The sequence below is a fragment of the Tripterygium wilfordii genome, chromosome 8 (genome assembly GCF_013401445.1).
Source record: "Tripterygium wilfordii isolate XIE 37 chromosome 8, ASM1340144v1, whole genome shotgun sequence".
Taxonomy (NCBI): domain Eukaryota; kingdom Viridiplantae; phylum Streptophyta; class Magnoliopsida; order Celastrales; family Celastraceae; genus Tripterygium; species Tripterygium wilfordii.
This window is the reverse complement of record NC_052239.1, coordinates 2,821,329-2,843,530: the sequence shown is the minus strand read 5'-3', so window position 1 is coordinate 2,843,530 and position 22,202 is coordinate 2,821,329. Positions and strand designations below refer to the sequence as shown.

General features: G+C 37.0%; 5 protein-coding genes across 8 annotated transcripts; 2 read left to right on the top strand and 3 right to left on the bottom strand.

Moving 5' to 3' along the window:
* Positions 1-406: 406 nt before the first annotated feature.
* On the bottom strand, positions 407-5,363 carry LOC120004624 (translocase of chloroplast 33, chloroplastic-like). Its single transcript, XM_038853998.1, has 8 exons — positions 5,227-5,363; positions 4,907-5,015; positions 4,685-4,792; positions 4,423-4,547; positions 3,323-3,587; positions 1,225-1,293; positions 979-1,140; positions 407-891 (listed from the first exon to the last, which is right to left on the bottom strand). The coding sequence occupies exons 2-8, from the start codon at positions 5,000-5,002 to the stop codon at positions 823-825; spliced, it is 894 nt and encodes a 297-aa protein (XP_038709926.1). The 5' UTR covers positions 5,003-5,015; positions 5,227-5,363; the 3' UTR covers positions 407-822.
* Positions 5,364-8,548: 3,185 nt separating this feature from the next.
* Positions 8,549-10,782, bottom strand: LOC120004095 (UNC93-like protein 1). The gene is made up of 2 exons (XM_038853338.1): positions 9,102-10,782; positions 8,549-9,003 (listed from the first exon to the last, which is right to left on the bottom strand). The coding sequence occupies exons 1-2, from the start codon at positions 10,259-10,261 to the stop codon at positions 8,751-8,753; spliced, it is 1,413 nt and encodes a 470-aa protein (XP_038709266.1). The 5' UTR covers positions 10,262-10,782; the 3' UTR covers positions 8,549-8,750.
* A 627-nt stretch (positions 10,783-11,409) lies between these two features.
* On the top strand, positions 11,410-14,118 carry LOC120004094 (GEM-like protein 1). The gene is made up of 4 exons (XM_038853337.1): positions 11,410-11,764; positions 11,894-11,995; positions 12,926-13,200; positions 13,706-14,118. The coding sequence occupies exons 1-4, from the start codon at positions 11,668-11,670 to the stop codon at positions 13,922-13,924; spliced, it is 693 nt and encodes a 230-aa protein (XP_038709265.1). The 5' UTR covers positions 11,410-11,667; the 3' UTR covers positions 13,925-14,118.
* Positions 14,119-15,267: 1,149 nt separating this feature from the next.
* On the top strand, positions 15,268-18,566 carry LOC120003950 (cathepsin B-like protease 3). 2 transcript variants are annotated; one of them, XM_038853115.1, is made up of 11 exons: positions 15,268-15,423; positions 16,073-16,129; positions 16,231-16,311; positions 16,432-16,588; positions 16,704-16,708; positions 16,790-16,864; positions 16,952-17,077; positions 17,249-17,467; positions 17,741-17,854; positions 17,953-17,988; positions 18,093-18,566. In XM_038853115.1, exons 1-11 carry the CDS (start codon positions 15,349-15,351, stop codon positions 18,231-18,233), a joined length of 1,086 nt encoding a protein of 361 aa, XP_038709043.1. In that variant the 5' UTR covers positions 15,268-15,348; the 3' UTR covers positions 18,234-18,566. The 2 variants fall into 2 exon arrangements, with proteins under 2 accessions (XP_038709043.1, XP_038709044.1); XM_038853116.1 differs by having other exon boundaries at positions 15,278-15,424; positions 16,077-16,129.
* A 148-nt stretch (positions 18,567-18,714) lies between these two features.
* On the bottom strand, positions 18,715-22,191 carry LOC120003948 (protein NRT1/ PTR FAMILY 1.2-like). 3 transcript variants are annotated; one of them, XM_038853112.1, is made up of 5 exons: positions 21,371-22,191; positions 20,905-21,011; positions 20,560-20,777; positions 19,796-20,346; positions 18,715-19,674 (listed from the first exon to the last, which is right to left on the bottom strand). In XM_038853112.1, exons 3-5 carry the CDS (start codon positions 20,728-20,730, stop codon positions 18,807-18,809), a joined length of 1,590 nt encoding a protein of 529 aa, XP_038709040.1. In that variant the 5' UTR covers positions 20,731-20,777; positions 20,905-21,011; positions 21,371-22,191; the 3' UTR covers positions 18,715-18,806. The 3 variants fall into 3 exon arrangements, with proteins under 3 accessions (XP_038709040.1, XP_038709041.1, XP_038709042.1); XM_038853113.1 differs by having other exon boundaries at positions 21,652-22,191; XM_038853114.1 differs by lacking the exons at positions 20,905-21,011; positions 21,371-22,191 and having other exon boundaries at positions 20,604-20,745.
* Between the last annotated feature and the right edge of the window lie 11 nt (positions 22,192-22,202).

Below are 22,202 nucleotides of genomic sequence, written 5' to 3'. Positions count from 1 at the left end.
CTGTTTAGATCACCATTTTGAGTCCAAAAAGAGCTACTTTGTCCTTCAATATTCAAGGCGAATGAAGCCATGATTGCACTTCTCTAGATTCTCCAGTATCCAAATGGGCAACGATTGTTTAGTTACATGAAGCCTCATAGCTCATGTTTTGCAATAAAACAGACCTATGTACAAAGCAAGACTAATAGGAATTTTAAGGTTCCATGCGTTGTAAGCCATCAAAATGTTCAGAATATGAACGAACGTAACATTCCTCAGCAAAAAGTCACAGGCACGGGCCGGCATTATATTTGAATGTATTCATAGCTTTCTATCAGCAGGTGCATATTTGAAATCATCATTGAAAATGTTTTACTCACCACACCTGAGAGATGTCAACCTAATAATCTAAAATATGAGATCGGAATAAAATTGGAAATGTGGTAGTAAAGCCCACAGCAGTAATAGCAATAGCAGTATTGACAAAACTCCATTCTCAGATTTTTCCCATCAAAGCAGTTTATGAGATGCAAAAGGAACACTGGAAAGAAAAGATACAAAAGCAGAAATGGAAAATAGAAAATAGAAAAAAGGAATTCCCGACAAACACGTCGACAGAAGAGAACAAACTCTACTCCCTACCATCCTTTTGGCAGATGGTACTGACCTAAACTAGTACAACTTATCAGAAGTCAAACAAACAACTAAAGACCAAATATTCAGATTGCTTAAGATTGAAGACAAACGGTGAGGAAAACACAAATGAAAAAAAGAAAAGAAAAGGGAGCATCTCAAGTATCGCACCAGAAACTTGCAGTTATTCAGACCCATATCGAGCAGCAATTACAAAGACCTTCCCCCCTTTGCAATATCATTATTAATTGCTGCTTGTATCCATTTCACCACAAGAAACTGCAATATAGAATGAGCATGAGCAAAGTTGAATATGTCACAGGAACAACCAGAGAACCTTAAGATACGGACTCCCAAAGAATTTACCTGAACCCCAATAATGAGAGGTATGAACATTTTCCCCTTGTCATTTGAGTCGGACCCTTCAACCAGTTTCCTGTCGACTATAATACTGTTCTTCCCATTTGTTGCAACATCTGTGATCACTTTGACCAAGTTTGGAATCCAAGCCTCATCATTAGGAAGAATCTGCCATTAAAATGAGGGTAATTATTTGTGAATGATTAAGACCCTCAATTTTATGAAACGATCACTAAGAGGGTAGAGACTGGCCTTTTCATCATTCTCGTTTTTATTACACCTTCCACTATTCTCGACCAAAACTACGGGAGTATCAAAGTCCTACAAGTGTCAAAAGACAAAACTTTAAGCACAGAACACTCTCAGGCTACCAATTACTAAATATCGCATCATACTCCCCACAAATAAGGATAACCATTTGACGAAGGAGTACATTGACACTTCATGGAAATATGACACACAGCAAGAATACAAAAGAGTGAGTTCAAAAATGCATTGTACAAGATATACTTATAAGTTGAGACACAAAAAGGCATGACAAATATAGCAGATTCAAATAGGCCATGGAGTATAGACACAGAACACACCTGGCCAGCCTGTTAGCTTCCTTTAATTTGATAAGGACAAGACTCACCAAAACCTCAGGAGTTCATTTTGAAGAACCTATGACGTCGGAGTTCATTACAAGGTTCTTAATTTACTTTTAAACTCGCAAGCCAACCCTGTCTCTTAAACACCCAATAATGTTGCTCCAAAATAATAGTAGTAGTAGTAGAAGTAATGATGATAATAATAATAACATACACTATAATGAGAATACTATCTCCACAACTTTTACAACATCCAATAAAGACAATCCAAAAGCATCACCAAGAAGCAGGATTACGTTCTGTCACCAATCTCCATATACCCATGTAGAATTCTTGTACCTTGCGATTGCAACAGGTATTAATTAGAACCATAATTCTAATTAGTAATTAATCAGAATATCTTTATCTACAAATGCAAATTTCTCCAGCATGTGATATTACAACATCAAGTAGACTTCACTAACAACTCGCACTTGATCATTGCCAAAAAAAATAAAACAAGTAACCTACTTCAAGGCCAAATTTCCAGAAAGAGGGAGCAATTACACCCCAAAACAATCCAAAGTGCTGCAACTGCAAGTCTGCAATATTTCTGTTGGAGCCATCACACCACAGAAAACAATTTAAGCCAAATATCAAACAGTTCAAGTTTCATACTCGACAATACCACTACAAAATCAAAACAAAATAGTCAAGTTTTCACCCCATCCCGTATAATCCAATATAACCAACAAATATACACTGCCTTATCCATCCATCCCCCATCACAAGCAGAACAATTAATGTTGTTTTATTTAACTTTTTTTCTATTGTTTTGTTGGAGAGAGACCCATTAGTTTGACATTTCAAGCAATAAGTATTGTTTTCTTAGAGAAATTCGAAGGAGTGTATCCAAGTAAGCAACAAGTACACGAGAGCATCATGTGGCACTAGAAGGAAATGGTTTAAGTAACAAACATTTAAAATTCAAAGAGCCAATGTAATGACCAAACAATGATGTGTAAACGCATAGGACTTAACATGTAGGAAATGAGGAATATAAGGGTGCATTAGTTTTTGAAAATTCACTTGCTTTATATTTTCATTATCAAGGAAGATAAAAATAATCATTGGAAATGCGTAGCTCTAAATATAGTTTTTTAAAACAAAAAGACATCCCCAAACTCCAAAACGTTAGAAAAAGTCAAAATGTCTTGAGTTTTTTCCCCCTTTGAACAGTGTTAAATTACCATTTCCAAAACACAATCAAAAGCATTGCCTAAAGAACACAAAACCTTTCTCATTCTCTAGAAACAGAGGAAGTGAAACAAAACATGTTATAAAGCCAAGGACACACTAATTTTTGCAAGAAACCTGGCTTCAGTTCCATCCTCGATTATTATGTTCCTTCAAACACTTGCTTATTTCAGTCTCAATGCACATCATTACGCATAAAAGAGCTAAAAAGTACGGTCACAAGTCTTTTCAAGAGTCTCCATGCATGCATGTGTCTCAGGAAAAAGGTGTGGCAAGGATTCAGAGGGACCAATATGTTCAAACATACCCACAACAACACAACTGGCATGCCTCTCAGACTGGCCAGTATTCGGAGCCACCTATATAACCTCTACTCCCCACCACACAGGCTTAAGCAGATAACTATGCATATTTTAGTTTGATACATAAGGAAATTAGCTTCTCGGCCACATCAATACACCCAATCCAATTTTTTGCACTAGACTTAAGACTGTGATTAAACAATTGTAATAGGCAAACTGTACCTTGTATTCGTTTTTCCTAATTCGAGCTCCCAATCTAATAGTTTTTAGCAGAGCTTCTGATCTTTTTGACGAAAACACATCATAGCTCAATTTTTCTGGTGGACAGAGCTGTGCATGAGTAAGAACAAGCAAACTTTTGCGCCAAATATTTTTCCCAAAACCATCAGAGATCGCTTTAATGATCTGCCTATCCAAGTCATCCACTCTATAAGCATCCAAGCGGTCTACATAAAGCAAAACATCAATGGTCTTGTTCAAAAGAAACCTGCATAAGAAGCCCCTTGCCCATCAAAACTGTGTGTAATACAAGATGCAACAGTTGTTTATCAAAGCAAATGTCTTGAATGTTACAGAAATTTCATGTTTGATTGTATGATCATTGTGGACTTCAGTTTAACTTCAATTACAGTTGTTTGGCTTGTTCCGTTACCATGTTGATAGTGAAATAACCCCTTTTCCTTTTAAGTCTTCCATTCACTAACTAAAACATAAAAAGTTCGCATCCATTATTAATATTTTAGGTCTATGACCTTAATTATCCTTCAAGAATTCCAATTTTCGAAAGATATATATGATATATCAAACATTTAAGCTATCTCTGTTATGAAAGTGCATTCAAGAACTTGCGTAGGAAAACTTCTACGCAAAAGAATATAATTCCTCTGCCCGAGGTAACCAATTGCCACTTTAGGAAAACTAACTATATGAACATAATGACAGATTATGTGGCTTAAATGTAATGTGATATTGTAATGGTTCATTCCATTTGAGATGCTGATCTCCGGCAAATTAAATTTTCGTGTTTGAATTGACTAAGAACAATTAAATGCAACTACATTTTTAATGGGATAAACAATTGATCTATACATACATCTTTCACAGAGTATACGCAAAAAACATACATATCTACACACACACAGAGATACGATTGTTTTATTTGTATCAAATACATACATAGTCACATAGATACATGTATAATTGATATCACAGATTTTAGGAGCAAAAAGACAATGAAATAAAAACTTGTATAATAGCAACTCCATTACAAATTTGATTGTAGGAGACAAACATATAAAACGACTATTGATTCCAGCACCAACCTTTTGATCAAGTCAAGAGCTTGGTAATTGACATAGCCACCCTCCACAAGCCCTGGAGTATCAACAATGTTCACTGTGAATCCTGCCCGTGTACGTGAAATCATAGTAGGTCTTAGCTGCTCTGGCTGCAATGCAAACAACTTTCAATAATCTAAATAAGAAAGCGGGGGAAAACAAAAGCTTAGTACACAAAAGCACATAGGAGCTATTACTTCCAACTTCCAAGAGTTTGCATTGGGAACAAAATTTGCAAATTACATGCCTGGAATGCATTGACTGTGACCACTCGTTCCCCAATTATAGAATTCACAGTCGAAGATTTTCCAACACCACCTTTGCCCATAACAATAATGGTCAAACTGTTCAAGTTCTGCAATAATCAATAAATATTACGAAAAATCAGAACCTATGTATCTCTATATAGCCCTTGAGAGTTGAAAAAATGAAAATTTCTGGGAACAACAACACGAATAATCGAGCAGACCTCTTGCTTTAATTTTCCAAACAATTCAACGAGTTTGTTTTGCGTGGCGGGAGGGAACTGCTGGAAGCCGAGCCACTCGCGAGATAAAGACCCCATCGATGCCGCCGTCCTATAAAACAGACTCTTTGATTGTTAACAACCACAAAAAATATGCTAAAACAGGTAGAAACGCAAAAGAAGTTCGCAGCGACATTCGAATTTCAACAGTATACGAGCTCAAAATAGAAGCCCTAAAACATGAGAAGGAAGCAGAACCTGTTCATAAACCCTAAATCCTGGAAACAACAATACGAATGCGAAAACGAGAGAGAACGGCTAACCTCTTGAGAAGGGATTGATAGAGGCCTTATCGGGAGTATCGTTATCGGATGATAATGTTTTGGCTGCACTATGCACTTATGCACGGATCCCGGGGAGGGCTTATGAACCGGTGCTATTACCGAAAATTTTGGAAATTTGAAAGAATTCTAGTAAATGTGTATATTTACTTATTTAGTATAATGAATATAGTAATATATTTTTTCCGAAACAAAATATGAATATTTAAAGTTTATATTTAGTGGCGATAAAATTTGATTTTAATTTAAACAAAAATAAATAAATTTTGTCCGAAACAAAATTTAAATATTTTGAATTTATATTTAACCACAATAAAATTTGATTTTTATTTTTAAAAAAACTATATCGTAGAATTAGTTATGCTAAATTTGTGCATGATTTTTTTCCAAAATTAGCACTGGTTCATCTCGTAGAATCTAATGCACAGGTCGTTTCTCAATCCCTTGTGAACCGACCAAATTACGAGTTTCCAAGGTAAATTTTCATAAATCTTTGGGTCCTGCTATATACACCCACTTTTTTGTTATTTACACCCCTAATGAAAAGACATAATAGACAGTGTCAGTGTTAGTGACAGAAATGCAGTATACTTTGGACAATGAGTACCCTAGATCTACAAAACAGACGGTCAAGATTTATTTGCCATTTTCCAAGAAGATCATAACAATGACGTCGTAGTACAGATGGTGACATTGAGGCGGTCGTTTAAAATTCAAGTGGGATTCAACGGAGAAATAAGTGGGCCCCATATTCTTTTGAAGGGCTTCCTTTTTTCAAAAAAAAAAAATTCTTTTTGGATTGGACTTTGACCAGCTTTTTTTGAGTTTTCCTACTTGTGGGGTACCTACCTACTCATCCTTATTCTATCATTCTCTCTCTCTAGCCATAGCTACAGCTAAAACAGTCTAAGTTGGGAGCCAGTTGCTTCTGAGCCTTTAGTAGTGTGCATACCTTATTACTCTCTCGTTTGTTTTGAGAATAAAATACAATCAATAGGATTTTTTTTTCTTATGGCCTAGTGTGATAAAACTTTTTGAAAGTAGCAAATATATTAACAAAAATGGTGGTAGTAAAAATATTGAACAATTTTAGTAGCAGATATGTTAATTTAATGCTTTGTAGTGTTTGATTAAAATTTCGCTGGTAACATTTAATCCGTTAACATATTATGATAAATTACGTGCAAGGGTATTATGCATTTTAGTTGTATAAAAGAAATATAACTGTTTCCAAACATTAAAATTAATTTATAAAATTAATATAATTAAATAAAATTTAAATAACAGTGAATTTAAAGTTACTTAATTTTAATATAATTAAATAAAAATTTAAGATACTTACTTTATTATAAATTAATTAATTAATTAAATGTTGATGTAGCATTTGTACTTGACTCATGGGACCCACATATATGTGTATTGTCAAACTTTAGTCTCTCTCTAAAATAGTTGTGATTTCACGTATTGGTATCTTTCAAAGTTTGCTTGTTACAAGAATTATGAAATTGTCAAGCCTAGAGAAGTAGATTTGACCTTAAATTTGGCACGTTTTGATGATATATGATTATCCTACCGGTAGGATACAGTAATTAGATGAAATATTTATTTTTAAATTTTTTCAAAAAAATAATATTAAAAAATATTCATTTAAGATATATATTGAAGTTCATAGTTTTCAAAGGAAAAAAAAAAGAATAAAGAAGGTAATTAATTATCTACTGCAATTGCTGAAGTTTGAATAAATGGAATAAGTAAATTTGTTTTGGCCCTAAATGATCATTTCACTAGAAACTTAAAAGCAAATGTCAGAAAAAAGAAAAGAAAAGAAAAAAAAAACCTACGGATTCTCCTCTTTCACATAAAGGTAATAGCTGTACATATGTTGAGTCAGCCAATAAATTGTGTTACGATTAAACAACGTCATTTCAATAAAACTGACAATTGATGGGGGTGGGAGAAGTAAAAAATGGGGGTGTGAAAAGCGACGTCGTAGAAAGAAATATTAAAGTCATTGTGATAGTAAGATATGATAGAAAGAAATATTAAGAGAGAGAGTTAGGGAAGAGATTAGGTGAGAGAGAGAAAATGCTGAGTTAGAGATGAGATAAAAGGTGAGAGAGAAAAAATGTTGAGTTAGAGATGAGATGATGTTTAGTCAACATTAGGACCAAAAAAAGGGAAAAAATGAAAGAAGGAATTTATCTCTGTCATGATTACTTACAAAGCTATGCCCTATACATTATAGGGGTGAAGAAAGTAAAAAAAGGGGTCCATATAGTCCCGTCGTAAATCTTTTGGGTACCATCTCTCTCTCTCTCTCTTTTTTATTGCTTTTACTGTTGTGACTTAAAGTCCCACACTCCCACTTCGGTTCAGACTTCACCAATCAAGTGGTTTATATCGACAAAACTTACCCTTAACATACAATAAAGTATTTTCCTAATCCAAGTGAGTTAGGCTTTGACCCATAATAATTAAGCTTCGACCTATAGTAGCTAGGTTAAGGAAGAACAGAACCGTGCTGATCCAATGTATTTATATGAATTGGATAATCCAAAGTGGACAATATTTTTAACGGGGTGTGGATTTCTTACATGGTATCAAAGCGATTTGTTCTAGTTGGACGTAGGTTCTACTCCACTTGTTGGGTCTGGTATAATCCAACTCACAAGTGTGAGAGAGTGTTATGACTCAAAATCTCACATCAATAGAGACTCCATCAACCAAGTGGTTTATATGGGTAAAAAGTCTATCACTTAACATGTAACAAGGTATTTTCCTAACTCACTTTAGATTTTGACCCATAGTAGCTGACATTCGATAGAGTGAGTTGGGCTTTGACCTATAATAGTTGGGTTAAAGGGGAATAACAAAAAAATTGGACCAGAAAAAATACAACTTTTTTTACCTAAAATATGCCCCTTAAAAAAATTATGGAATAAAGATTTATGCAATTAGGGTTCTTGACGAAGGCTACCTGTCGTCACCGCATCCCTTCTCTGCAACTAGGTATACCATCAGCTTCGATCGAAGGAAATTGATGATTTTGAGTTTATTAAGGTCGATTTCTTTTTATCCTCTCTTTGATTCACCTCTACTTTGTTTGAAGGAAATCGATTGTTTAGTATTTTACTAAGTCCACCATTTTGTTCTCTCTCTTATTAACTTAGCGATGGTGTTTGATCTATGGGTTTGTTATGTGATGCACATTTGAATTTTAGAGTGTTTGATTGAAATTTAGGTTTGATTTAGATGGAAGAATTTTTCTGGATTGAATGGTAGAAAACTAGAAATAGTGGCACATGTTAGATTTTCATGGGTAGTTCACATAAATTCCACGAGTAATACCAATAGAAAAAATGTTTAGGGCATGCCGGTTTGAAGAAAAAACATGTTTCCCGATTGGGATTCATGCAATATCAATACATTTCTATTAAGGTTGTATTGTTTTTCTCAAAAAAAGCCAGACAGGAATGGAAGAAAATACATAAACCTAGGCGAGTATCTCAAGAAGGCTTGCTAAGTTCATTGCGGGCAGCAGTAGGAGCTGATGACAAAGCAGATCCTTCTAGGGCTACCTCCATGGGTCTGTCTTCATCCTTTACAGCCAACATGATCAAGACTATCAGCAATGGATAGCTCAATGTGGTAAGTGACCAATTCACGATTAACTGAGAAAGCAAAGGGACCTTATGCGTGTCAACTTGCCACGCGACTGCAGCTCCAGCACTCTGCACTCCCTTGTAGAATCCAGCATACCTGCAATGTTTGAATGATTACCGAGTTAGAGACTGGAGAGTGGAATGATCATGCAGCTAATGACGCTGGTTAAAGAATTTCTGATAGTTTCTTATTACCTGCTAAGAATTTCGGAATCATCAGCCAGTGCTCCAATCACCCAATAAACCATGCTCTGAAACATGGCATCAAGCAAACCATAACAGAAGTAGAGAAAAAATGGTCCAGCAAACTCTCCAGAGTCTTTGAAGTCCAAACGCTTTGGAGGATTGCTATGGGAATACTTCAACTGGTTAGCAAGGCCACCACCCCAAATGGCTGTCCCAATCAGACCAACAATTGCGATTCCTGCGAATCCCCTGGTTCTTCGACTTGCAAAGCTGAAGTCCATTATGTACCCAATTCCAACTGATCCCAACATTTGTGCGCCCCAGTAGAAGACATTATTGAACCCTCTAGTCCTCAAATTGAACATCATTCCATTAACATTGTTGAACTGGTAGGGGTAGAAGAAGTTGCTAGCCCAAGCAGCAGGTACAATAAGAAGCATTTTCCAATTCTTGAAAAGCTTTAGGATCTCAATGACCTCAGTGGAGACTTTAGAATACTTGATGTTGGTGCAGCGAGTACCGTCACCTCTAATGACACGACTCGGAGGCAGAATTGCAAAGGAAATAAGCGCACCAGCAGACATGAAACACATGAAGGCTATGTAGGTGCTGTCACTCACAGTTTCAGCCTCTTTGCGTTTGTAGTTGAGGATGAAAGGGATGAGGCCACCAATGACACCACCCATGTTGAAAATACACCAGAAAAGCGAGATATAGATCCCTTTGCGGCCAGGAGAAGGATAGGAAGTCATCATAGCTCCTTGTCCAGCCCAAAGAAGGCCTGCACCAATGCCAAGCACAGCACCAGCAACAATGGCAAAGGTTTGGTCTTGGTGGTGGTTGTAGTAAAGGAAAGAGCCAGCATAAAGAACATAGGTGGAGCAGCCAGCAGCGAGGGTAAGACGAGGACCAAAAATGTTATAGATTCCACCACCAAGGACTCCAAAGACGGCAAAAGTTGTATACAGAGCAGTATTAGCATTGTTGGCTGCTGTTGGGTCAACCTGACCACCACCTCCCATACCAGAGAGGGCATTGAACATGCCAGGGCAACAGAAGCAAACTAAACCGATCAAGCTAACTTGAATCAGAGGTGAATTGTACCTGAAAAGGGACGACCTTGTAGGTAGTTGAGCTGCTTCCACTTTCTCCTCCCCAAGAGATCCCATGATGGCTTTGGGAGAGAGACCAAAATCAGAACCTGCTGGATAGGGGCAGGGTGAATATCCCTTTGTTGAGAATCTCAAACGAGATCGGGCACGGCCTTATAGTTGGAGGGAAGCTTTGGTTATGTTGCTCCGATTGTACCTTGTTTTTCCTTGTGAGAGTTTCCAGCACATACCGGCTGCAAACAAGGTCTCTTGGCTTTTGTTGAGGTGTGTTGATAACTCTTTGCATTATAAGGACCATCTAACCTCGGACTTTTGCATACCAGACACCAGGAAAGAGCCAAAATGTCTACGTTGCGACATTTGTAAGGCACGGATTTTCATCACATATATAAATGGATAAAGAAATTGTTTGTCTTTATCGAATAACATGTATTCCACATGAACACGCTAAGCCGTCACCACAGCGGATGTAAAACTGTCCAAATCCCAAACCCCCTAATGAGAATAGAACCCTGAATCTCAAGGTCCTGGACAGACAATCTGACCAATCAGACTATTTCTCATTCTCAACACATGTTATTCTTACTTATAAAAGAAAAACCTTTATTCTTATGGGAATAACCACTAGATGCTTTGAGAGCAACTTCAATGGGCACATTCTGACTTATAAAAGAAAAACCTTTATTCTTATGGGAATAACCACTAGATGCTTTGAGAGCAACTTCAATGGGCACATTTTCAACACTTGAAAGTGAATTTTATGGAAAATTTAGAGTGTTAGAGCTCTACAATAGATGAAAATGAACGCTTGAAAACACATGAGATAATACTTTCTTAATAATGACACTTGTTTTATAGGTTGTTGTGGAAAATGACATTTGAAAAATGGAGTATGTATGTAGTTGATGAATAGTGAAGAGAGATGATGAAAAGGAAGTGAGAGGTGATGAAAAATAAGAGAGATGATGGAAAGGAAGCGAGAGAAAATAGAGAAAATGAATATGAAATATTGATGAATAATGTAATTATGGAACCCATTTACCTAATTAAATTATATCATTCACGAGAGAATAGAAGAGAGAGAGAATATTTTTGGAACGCTTGATATTTTTGTTGTCATTGGAGTTGCTCTCAATTTCATTGCCGGCCTGGTAAAAGCAGCTAAAGTATTTTAAAATTGATATCGCTAAGAGAACTCCTTTTTATGATTCTTTTATTTTAAAAAATAAAAAAAATTCTCGTGTGAAGGAATCCTTGAATTTCAAATCACAGAGAACTTTTGACCGTTGCGTTACTATCAACGCTGTCTGTGTGGCCTTTCTGATTTCAGATTGTTACCATACACGCAGCATCAGAATCTGCATCAGTAAAGTTACAGCGGCAGGGGCTGGGCGGCGGATTAGACCGAGAGAGACACTAGTTCCCGAAGACAATCTGTGTCGCCCAAGCGGAGACTGTACAATATGATGGATCATCGCGACACCACCAACACCAATAACTGTAACCCTTATCTCCAACTTTCTCCTCTTCCTGCAAACGGACAGGTCCGCCAAGGCAGAAGTAAGTTTTGATTTTTTTTTCTCAATCTATGAAGTTTGCTCCTGTTTGTCCTGGCACTCCTGGGCTTGGGTTCTATAATCTATAGGGTTGGTGGTGGTAATTGTAATAAATTGTTCAATGGTGTTGCAGGACCGATGGACAAGATATGTGATTCGTTGAATCGGTTTGGGAAGAGGTTTGAAGATGCCACCAGAAAAGCTGAGAGTTATGCTGGCAGCATGTGGCATCACCGTGAGTAGTTTAAATTTATGACTTTTTCCCCTTCTTCTGGACCTCTATTGAATTGGTGATCTACTTATCTTGAGAGTCTTGAGTTCACTCTCTGTTGAGTTTTACTTTCTTCTGTATGTTTGAACAATATAATATGGCCTAAAAATTGCAGTAGTGAGATTAATTGATAGATTAAGATTCTTTAATGTCATTCTTCTGAGTTAAAAATATAGGTGAAAAGAAAAAGAAAACATGATGATTCATTTCCTTGTGGAACATAGAGTTAAAACTTTCAGGTGGAATTGTGTCCTTGGAAAATTATAAACCAGTTACCTCTCATAGCATTATTTGATTTGGCTTGGCAACCAAAGAACTGGATATTTTAATTATTGTGACTATAAAACTCAGAATCTTAGAAGTATATTTCCACACATAAGAAATTCTTTTCCTCCCCTTTTTCGGTTGAAAGCGGGGAGGAGAAGAAATCATGGGATACAGAGAGAAGCGTGCATGAGAACTCTGTTTGCTTCGTTTCTTTGCAGCATTTTTTTTTTCCCCGGATGCACAAAGGACTTTATTAAAAGGAGCACCAAGGTGGTGCAAACAAGCTACAAGATAGATGAGCTAATGATATAAAGAAATTCATATTTGAAGCATTACTCCAAAGTTTTAAAGCGCTATTCTTTGCAGTAGCCTCCCTGATTATTTCTTTTGCCTTTGTGTTTTGGTTTCTTTTGGATGTCTCTGTATGTTCTAGGATTGAATTTTTGTGTCGATTGGGTTTTACCAACTTACGTTCGATTTTGCATTTACTCGCACATTTTTTTCGAATTTATCCCAAAATGTTGGGGATTGATGCTTGGATTTGATGGTGATGATGATGATGATAAATTTCCATGAGATGTACATGGTTTGGGGGTTCTAATAAGTAAACATATTGTTCGATGGCAGTCAAAACTAGCCCTAGTGTGAGTGATGCAGCAATGGCAAGGCTTGCTCAAGGGACAAAGGTGCTAACAGAAGGAGGACATGATAAATTATTCCAACAGACATTTGGGATCATACCAGGAGAGAAACTGTTAAAGACCTTTGCTTGCTATCTCTCTACGGCCCCTAGACCTGTGATTGGCACACTGTATATATCCACCCAAAAAATAGCTTTTTGTAGTGATAATCCCCTCTATCAGTATCTTCCCACAGGACAACCACAGTGGATATATTACAAGGTATTGCTAATCTATTACTTGCTCATGCAGTCTATATGGCCTTTCTGTGACCTATAATATGGCTTGGCATCTGATTACTCTCAATCTGTGTTCTGAAAACAAATAAGAAAATCACCAAGTACCTCTAACCTCTCATGAGTTCCTAAATTCTGGGTGACTTGCATTTGTGATCTTCAAGATGGGCATTTCTCAAGTGAAGGTTTGAAAGCTCAATTCTTATGATTATATCGAAGATACTTGAAATTTGCAATTTGCAATTTTCCTTGAGTTGTGATTTTGCATTGAGACTTTGATGATGATAATGTGGATTGGATTTCATACAAGGGACAAAGGTTCTGTAATGTCTCTCTTCTTTTCCTCACTACTTATGCTAAGTTGCTTCGAAGTGTTTGGCCATGATTCCAATACACTCTCTCTTTTCACTGTTTCTCTTGGATTTCTAATTTGTTTATCCTAAATTTTGACAACTTCTGATCATCAATGTGTCCATATTCTTGATATCTAGGTGGTGGTGCCGCTTGACCAGCTTGGGGCAGTGAATCCTTCTTCAGACAGGTTGAATCATTCAGCAAAGTACATCAACATTGCAACAAGAGATAGCCATGAGTTCTGGTTTATGGGGTTTATATCCTACGAAAAAGCACTGAAGCATTTAACCGAAGCTTTGCAGCACTCTCATGACAGTAACCTTGCTATGATTAATCTAAATGCACTTCCCCGTTGATCAATAAACTGCGATTTGATTTGTGATTACTGCTACCGGCCTTCCTCCTGGTTGTCGAGTGCTGGTAAGGGATAGAAGTAAAAGAGAGATTTGTGATTACTGCTTTGGAATATATACCAAGAGGCAAGAGCTACTCGTAGAACTGTTTGAAGATGGTCATCAGTTTCTTTGTAAAGTACATATTTGTAATTCGGATTTTCTATGCTACTTGGATATCAAACACACATACCATAGTAACATTCCATATGGCATTTTGATAGCATTTCAACCAGCATTTCCAAATTATTTTTTGACCAAGTAGCATTTTACATTTTTTACCCTAAAATACACCACCCTTTTTATTCAAATGCCAAGAAACACATGCCTATTAACTTTTTAAAAAAAAAAATTAACCCTGCATAAATCTCAAAAAAAATGGTTTTTTTTAAAATACCGTTGAGAAATATGATTCACATTGAAATCGAATATTGAGCACATATATGCTTAATCCAATTGATTGTCAATCGAACCATCTTTCATTGGTATTTAAAAAAAATATTTAGATCTTGTCAGTATCTATAAATACAATAGAACGTGACGTTGATTGGTTGAATGGTTATTAATGTGTGAGTAATATGCACAACAAGCATGCAAATGTTGGCCTAAATAATTAATTATATTTTTTAAATGGAGGACTATTATAACATGTCAAAGTATTATTACATTATTTAATTTGGAACTTTACATATAAAATCAATATGGTACTTGAATACTATCATGAATACAAAGCATACTACCCATATATTTAATTTGCCATAGAACCGCATAAACCCTCTTAGGAAACAATCACAACATTTTAAACCACACATATGCTAACATTTAATACAACATTTTAAAATCAACATATATGCTATTTTTTTTCAAATTATTTACCAAACCAAGCTTTAGCAATACTTGGGAAGAGTACTACGTTTTCTCCTCTTCTTTGTTAGCATTATATGCGTATATACACCGCATTTTATTTACTGTGACCATATTTCCTTTGAAAATTTTACCTAGAGAATACAACCATGCAGCGTACCTACACAATGGGGAGTATTAATTTGCCTGTCCTTCCTAATGAGAAAAATTTATACTTGGGAAAATTGCACAAATTTTCTTTCCTTTCACGACAAACCACGCCGGATTTGTGGGGATTTTCAATGAATTCCGAAATCCAACACGAAAACAGAGCAATAATTTATATCTAGAGGTGGAATGGTGAGGCGTACAGAGACGTCACAGCCAACTCCCAACGCCAACATGGTCGTTTCTCGTTTGCTTGTATTATTGGAATTCTGTCCTTTTATGTAATTCTACTACACTAGTTGTCTAGTTCCCAATATTAAGGGGACTTTCCTCTCTTCTTACACCCATCCATCTGATCTGCGGACAGTCCTCCAAAAATGGCAGCCACTACTTCTCATCTTCTCTGTTTATCCACTCTTGTCTTGCTTCTCGGAACCATCTCCTCCATTCAGGTTCTTCCTTCTTTTCTGTTACTTAAAAATCTGAGCTTTGTTGATTGTGGTGACTTCATGTTCGATTTTCAATCTTAGAATTTGATCTCGATTAGCTTTTTCTATAATCCAGTTGTTTTGATGTGTTTCTTTCCAGTATTTACTCGGAAAGTTATGATTTTTTTGGGGGCTTTTATGGGAGTTTAGATGAACTTGGATCGACTTTCATTCCCTTTTATGGGTCAACTTTCATTATCCGAAAAGTTGCTCATAGATCAATAGTGATTGAACCCACGATATTTCTCTTCATCCTGATGAATCTGCTAATGATGTTAAATTCAGGCTACTAGCCCTTTTGATCATAAAGAATGGCAGTTTACAAATTTCAGTAGGAAAGACATGACTTTGTTAGGTTGAGCACCCCAACAGCCTGCTGTGAATATCTTTTTTGGTGATTTGGCAGCTAGCGGAACCTTGGCTAAATTGAATAAACTAATTATTTGTGGAATTCTCCTTGTTCAAACTTCTTAATATGCTAGTAGTTTCTTCCGAATAATTTTTTGTGTCTTTTATGAAGAATTTAAGAGCTTGTGTTTGAGTTCTTTTACCCTCTATGGTTTTTATGTTTTTGAAATTTGCTGACTGAAATTGTGTGATGCTTTACTGTCAGCAAGCCGTTGCAGTGGAGCCTATTTCTCAGCTTAAGCTTAGCTCTCAGATTCTTCAGGTATTTTTTTTCTTGTTAGTAAGTCTCTAGAAAGACAGTACTTCTTTTGATTGAATGGTGAATTGTTTACTAATTTTTTGGCTTCAACCATGATGTTACAGGAGTCAATTGTTAAGCAAATAAATGAAAACCCCAATGCTGGATGGCAAGCTGCCATGAATCCTAAATTTTCCAATTACACAGTGAGTTCTCTTTTGCAGGGCTATTTTATATAAATATATTATTAGGCCCTTTGCCTATTCTCATCGAGAATGAATCCTGCTTAAATTCTAGCCTGTATTTCCTTATTAATCTATGTACAGGTTGGCCAATTCAAGCACCTACTTGGAGTCAAATCGACACATAAAAAGGAATTGCTAGGTGTTCCTGTTGTAACTCATCCTAAATCCTTAAAGCTGCCGAAACAGTTTGATGCCAGAACAGCTTGGCCTCAATGCAGCACCATTGGAAGAATTCTAGGTTTCCTTGAGTGCTTACCTTTTACTTTTTGTGTTTCTATGTGATTGTTTTGAAACATTGCGCTGATGTTTTCTCATGTTATGTGTCAAATGTTGGATCAACTTCAAAATCAAAGATCAGGTAACTCCATTTTCATCCTTGGCCCTGCTATGATTTCCATTTTACATGACTAGCTTAATCATTCATATTTTGATAATCCAGGGGCATTGTGGTTCATGCTGGGCTTTTGGAGCCGTTGAATCATTGTCTGATCGTTTTTGCATCCAATTTGACTTGGTAAATGAAACTTCTTTGTGTTTTGTAATTGATTATTTATTTTTGTGACAAAAAGGGTGTATTTATTTTCCTTATCTTTTGTTTCAGAACATATCTCTGTCTGTTAATGATCTCTTGGCGTGTTGTGGCTTCATGTGTGGAGATGGTTGTAATGGGGGCTATCCCATTAGAGCATGGCGATACTTTGTTCATCATGGTGTTGTCACTGAGGAGGTACAAGTCTCTCCGCATTTTACCATTCAATGGCGACATGATGTACTTTATTCGATTTCATGTGGCTGCTAGAATTTATTATCTGAAATTTGATTGAGAATCCATGCGTCACCGTCTTTGACTCTCATTTTATTGATGTGTTTAATGACGAGTAAATTTGCTATCTGGCAGTGTGACCCATACTTCGACAATACTGGCTGTTCTCACCCTGGTTGTGAGCCTGGATATCCGACTCCAAAGTGTGTGAGAAAATGCGTTAATAAAAACCAGTTCTGGAGGCAGTTGAAGCACTATAGCATCAGTGCATATACGATTCATTCTAACCCGAACGATATAATGGCTGAAGTTTACAAGAACGGACCAGTTGAGGTTGCCTTCACAGTATATGAGGTAAAAAAGTAAACTTTCATGATTCAATTTATTGCACATTCTTGACGTCGAAGAAGTCTTTAAAGCATCATTTTTGCATTTTGGAGCAACCCAGTCAGGGTTTTCATACTTCAGTCCCTAAAAAATTCAGTGTAGTCTTATTCGGTTTTGGCTCACCCTTATTATTGGTGCTGTACTACTGCAGATTATTTGTGAACTAGAAATCACTTCATCTAATTGGGGGGTACAGTTTACGAATTCCTTCATTTTTGACTTGAATTTTCTATCGTGCAGGATTTTGCTCACTACAAGTCAGGAGTTTATAAGCACGTAACAGGCGGTGTACTGGGAGGTCATGCTGTCAAGCTTATTGGCTGGGGAACTAGCGATGAAGGCGAGGATTACTGGGTATGCTGATATATTACTTAATTCCAATAACCATTTTAAAGAGTAACTGCATAATATTTTCGACGTGATTCTAAGATTGTGAACACTTCATGTTGCAGCTGCTTGCCAACCAGTGGAATAAAGGCTGGGGTGATGTAAGTTCCTACTGGAATCTGCGCTTCATATTGAACAACTAATTTTGTTCTGCAAAAAATTTCTCTCGTTAAATACTGAATTATCGCTTCACTTTGTTTGACAGGATGGCTACTTTAGGATACAAAGAGGGACGAATGAGTGTGGCATTGAAGAAGAAGTTGTCGCTGGCTTGCCGTCGTCCAAAAATCTGAATCCTGTTATAGAGGTGGCCAGTGCAGATGCAGTGGTGGATGCTTCACTCTAATTTACCATTTATAGACAGTAATGTTATTTGCCTGCCTGCCTGTTCTATAACATAAAAAGATGGTGTCTATGCTGTCCAGGCAGAGGATAGAAGATTAGTGCCATGGAATAATGGTATTTGATTGTGTGTATCAGTAATGCTGTGATGAATTTGTATCATCAGTATTGATATTGTACTTGTTCCTGTTCCACAAGCATGTTAAATTTGGCCTCTTAGTGCTTTGGTATAAATATACTTATGTATTCCCTGTTAGCTTTCAATGGACCTAGTTAGTCAATCAATTTCATTGTAACTTCTGTTTTTCTGATAAACTATCCATTAATGAGTATTCTGAAAATTATGCTTCTCCTCAAGTTAATTATCCGTGAATAAGGCGTGGCGATCTGTCTTTTTGCAGTTCCTGCCTCTGATATTAAAGCCCTTTTAAGTTCCAGTGCCCGCATATGGAGGGAGACATACATTGGAAAGCAACAGATGAATGTGAAAACACAAACTAAGTTGTACATTTCAACTGGTCCATGGGAGTTGCGGACTTTTCCATATGTAATCCGGGATTTATTGAAGAAAATATCATTACAAATGATCTCCTTGTAAATCCTTATGATTGCTTTCTCCTTTGCAGGGACCATAAGCCTTGCAGCAGACAACATAATAGAGAAAATTAAGCAGGCTCAGTGCAAAAAGAATGCCAAAATAGTAATCATAATGGCCCTTATTGATGTCGCTTGAAACCCAACTCCCTGATCCTCCTGTTTTGCTACTTTCATCCACCACTTTCACTATCAAACTTGCTATCAAGTATGCAACAGCCAATCCTAATAAATAAAGATTGGAAGCGATGCTTGACATGCTTTTGGGCAACTCTGAATAGAAGAACTCGTTCTGCCCGATCGCGCCAAAGGCCGCGGCCGAGCCAAGCAGGATATAATGCGGCACTAGCCACATTGCAGACATCTGCACAACTGCTTGTGTTCTATCTGAAGCTCCTTCCTGCGTTGCGATTGAACGACGAATATACTCTATAATGGCAAGTACTGCCATGGACATGCCGGAGAAAAAAATTCCAACCCCCATTTTTGGTTTCATGCCAAGACGAACTGGTCTCCCTTTGATTCTTGAAGCCAAGGGGAGGATGATACGATCGTAGAGGGCAACCGTTGCTGTTAGAGAGAGAAACAAAAATACGTTGAAGGAGCCTGCAGGGATCTGGAAGTTTGAAGTAATGTGTCGATCCATGGAGGATGCCTGGAGTACTTGAAAAGAGCTTTGACATACATTTATAGACATCAAGACTCCTGCAAACCAAATTGAGATTCCTTTGATTAGTGCTTTTAGCTCTTCCACTTTATCAACAGTACAAAGACTCCATGGATTTGAAGCACTGCCATCAGGGGTCAGATCCTCTTGAGCATTTCTAATGACACATGCTTTGTTTAGACATCTGAGATGAAGAATGGAAACGCTCATCAGACTGAAGTTATGATGCGAAAATGGATGCTTTCAATGCAATGAAGAAGAACAAAAAGTGAAATTCATAACAACTATGCATAGTTTGAAGATACCTTAGTTTCCCACTCGGAACAAGAAGATTTGATTCCTTCCCATGATAATACATTTCATCAGTCGCAACGCCTGATAACTGGACATGCCTATTCCTATAAGAGGCTACAAGAACATGAGCAAACCCAGTGACCAAGCTTGCTTTGCCCTTGGACTTGACATACCAGCAAGAAGCCAAAAAGAAAGAAAGAGCTGAGAAGAACATGAGCACCACAGGGACTCCAAAACCAACCTTCCACCCCAGGTTTTTTTGAATGTACACAATACAAGTGAATGCAACAATTAAAGAAGCAGATACAGAAACATAGTACCAGCTGAAGTAGCTTTCCAAGGTTCTTGAACTTTTCATTTTTTCTCTATTCACCAACTGATCTGCCCCAAAGGCTAAGGAAGATGACCTTATACCTCCGGATCCTACTGACATGATTCCAAAACAAATATATAAGAATATAAGTTGGGCCGTTGTTGGAGATTCACAACTGTCACTAAATTGATTGCATGGAGGAGGCCTTGCTCCTGGAATCATGGCTGTTGACCACAAAAGAGCCATCCCCTGCATCACAAAAACTCTTCAGCTTTAGTGCAATATAAGCCACAGTATATGACATATCAGTCAACACTGCGACTTTAACCCACAGTATATGGCATATGAAATGTGAACACCAAAAGTGCAAAGAGTATCAAACCCATCTCAGAATAGATACAACTAAGCAATTAAAATCAGGAGCCTTAAGCATGAAGAAGCAAAAACATTATGAAAGAATACCAAAAGGCTTGCAATGGATCCAAAGGCAATCACTGGGTACCGACCCACATAAGAATCAGCAAGAAAAGCCCCAATGATCGGCATCAAATTGGTGGCAGCAGACCACAAGAAGAGTATGTTGGCTGCTGTGCTATTTTCCAATCGGTACTCCCTTGTCAAATACAGAATCATGTTTGGCAACAGACCGTAACTCGCTACCTGCTCAAATGACTAGTTCACTGTCATAAAAATTAAAGGCAACCCATCAAGAAAATCAAATGGAAACACTATGTACATATGTCCATGTGGTGAATCTAGATTTCTATATGTATAGATGCACACAGGAAAGAAATGTTTTTGGTTCACCTATGATGAAAGGCAAGGTTTTGAAGCCACCCTTTAGTTCGTTGATCAAGAGTGGCTCTGTGATTGTCTCGTCTTGATCAATCTTCATATTTCCTTCTTCTTTTTACCTGATTTTTACAATCTCTTTAACATATATAGACCCAGAATGAAAGGAGAGAGGACAGAAGAGCTTAATGAAGATCCCAACTCTCTTGGAGACTAGTGAGTGGCCATAAATGTACAGAAATTAAGAAGTTTGAAGGCAAGGCACCCTATGATTTGCTGATCAAGAGTGGCTCTCTGATTTGTTGTTTTCATCAATTTTTTTCTTAGTTGAACACTGACCCAATAATTGAAAATAAAACAAGGAAAGAAACACATAATAATAAAAAAAAGATTCAGAAAGGATGGAGATAATATGATGGTGATTTTTGGCCCCTAATTTATTTACATTGACATCATTGCCTACGACAATGCAGGAACTCACTTAACATTCCTGAATCCAACACTACTTATCTTCATCCTTTATTCCTTTACCATCCCATTTTTTTCTCCTTCCTTTATGGAGTCTACAAGCCCTGCAGCATGCAACATAGCAGGTAAAAGTAAACTGACCAAACTCAGAAAAGCAAGAACACAATAATAGGAATCATAGTGACCTTTTTTTATTGATGTTACTTGAAACCCAACTCCCATTTTTCCGTTTAGTTATTTCATCAACACTAGTCACTATAAAACTTGATACTAAGTTTGCAAAAGGAATAATACCCAATGCCATAAAGATTGGCAGTTATTGTAGACATATACGCTTTTGGGCAACTCAGAATAGAAGAACTCATTCTGTCCAATGACACCAAAAGCCTCTGCCAAAACTGAACATTTGCACCACAGCTTCTGTTCTATCTGAAATTCCTTCTTGAATCGCAATTTTTCGCCGAATATACCCACATACTGCCATGAACAAATAAGTTAGCCCCGAATGAATTTTTGTTTCAAGGAGAGACTTACCGGTGTGCCTTTAATTCTTGTTGCTAAGGGGAATGGAGGTAACTGATCATATATCCGGCAATCCATGCCATTAGAGCGAGAACCGTGAATAACAAAAACAAACAAAAGCAGCGGTTTACAACTTCCTCCTCTATAAAATATTGAACCAAGATATAGGTGTAGCAGAATACCAATATCTTATCAAGTCCTGGAGCTAAATCGTCGTCAGGGTTTGTTTCTACTGTTTTTTTTTTCAACTGATACAAATTGAAGTCGAGAGATGATGGCTGATTCGAAATTTGGGGTTGAAGATACTGTAATAACTTTTTTTT

What these genes read in the sequence shown, in the direction of transcription:
- LOC120004624 (XM_038853998.1), bottom strand. Translation starts at nt 5,002, where the DNA reads ATGGGGTCTTTATCTCGCGAGTGGCTCGGCTTCCAGCAGTTCCCTCCC. An exon ending in GCTCTTGACTTGATCAAAAG is followed by an intron (nt 3,588 to 4,422) that starts GTTGGTGCTGGA and finishes CTTCTTATGCAG; the next exon opens with GTTTCTTTTGAACAAGACCA. An exon ending in CTCTCATTATTGGGGTTCAG is followed by an intron (nt 892 to 978) that starts GTAAATTCTTTG and finishes TCTATATTGCAG; the next exon opens with TTTCTTGTGGTGAAATGGAT.
- LOC120004095 (XM_038853338.1), bottom strand. Translation starts at nt 10,261, where the DNA reads ATGGGATCTCTTGGGGAGGAGAAAGTGGAAGCAGCTCAACTACCTACA. An exon ending in GATTCCGAAATTCTTAGCAG is followed by an intron (nt 9,004 to 9,101) that starts GTAATAAGAAAC and finishes CAAACATTGCAG; the next exon opens with GTATGCTGGATTCTACAAGG.
- LOC120004094 (XM_038853337.1), top strand. Translation starts at nt 11,668, where the DNA reads ATGATGGATCATCGCGACACCACCAACACCAATAACTGTAACCCTTAT. An exon ending in TGGCAGCATGTGGCATCACC is followed by an intron (nt 11,996 to 12,925) that starts GTGAGTAGTTTA and finishes GTTCGATGGCAG; the next exon opens with TCAAAACTAGCCCTAGTGTG. An exon ending in CACAGTGGATATATTACAAG is followed by an intron (nt 13,201 to 13,705) that starts GTATTGCTAATC and finishes CTTGATATCTAG; the next exon opens with GTGGTGGTGCCGCTTGACCA.
- LOC120003950 (XM_038853115.1), top strand. Translation starts at nt 15,349, where the DNA reads ATGGCAGCCACTACTTCTCATCTTCTCTGTTTATCCACTCTTGTCTTG. An exon ending in GAACCATCTCCTCCATTCAG is followed by an intron (nt 15,424 to 16,072) that starts GTTCTTCCTTCT and finishes CTTTACTGTCAG; the next exon opens with CAAGCCGTTGCAGTGGAGCC. An exon ending in TTTGCATCCAATTTGACTTG is followed by an intron (nt 16,865 to 16,951) that starts GTAAATGAAACT and finishes CTTTTGTTTCAG; the next exon opens with AACATATCTCTGTCTGTTAA.
- LOC120003948 (XM_038853112.1), bottom strand. Translation starts at nt 20,730, where the DNA reads ATGATTCTGTATTTGACAAGGGAGTACCGATTGGAAAATAGCACAGCA. An exon ending in GATCCATTGCAAGCCTTTTG is followed by an intron (nt 20,347 to 20,559) that starts GTATTCTTTCAT and finishes TTTGTGATGCAG; the next exon opens with GGGATGGCTCTTTTGTGGTC. An exon ending in GTTCCGAGTGGGAAACTAAG is followed by an intron (nt 19,675 to 19,795) that starts GTATCTTCAAAC and finishes TCTTCATCTCAG; the next exon opens with ATGTCTAAACAAAGCATGTG.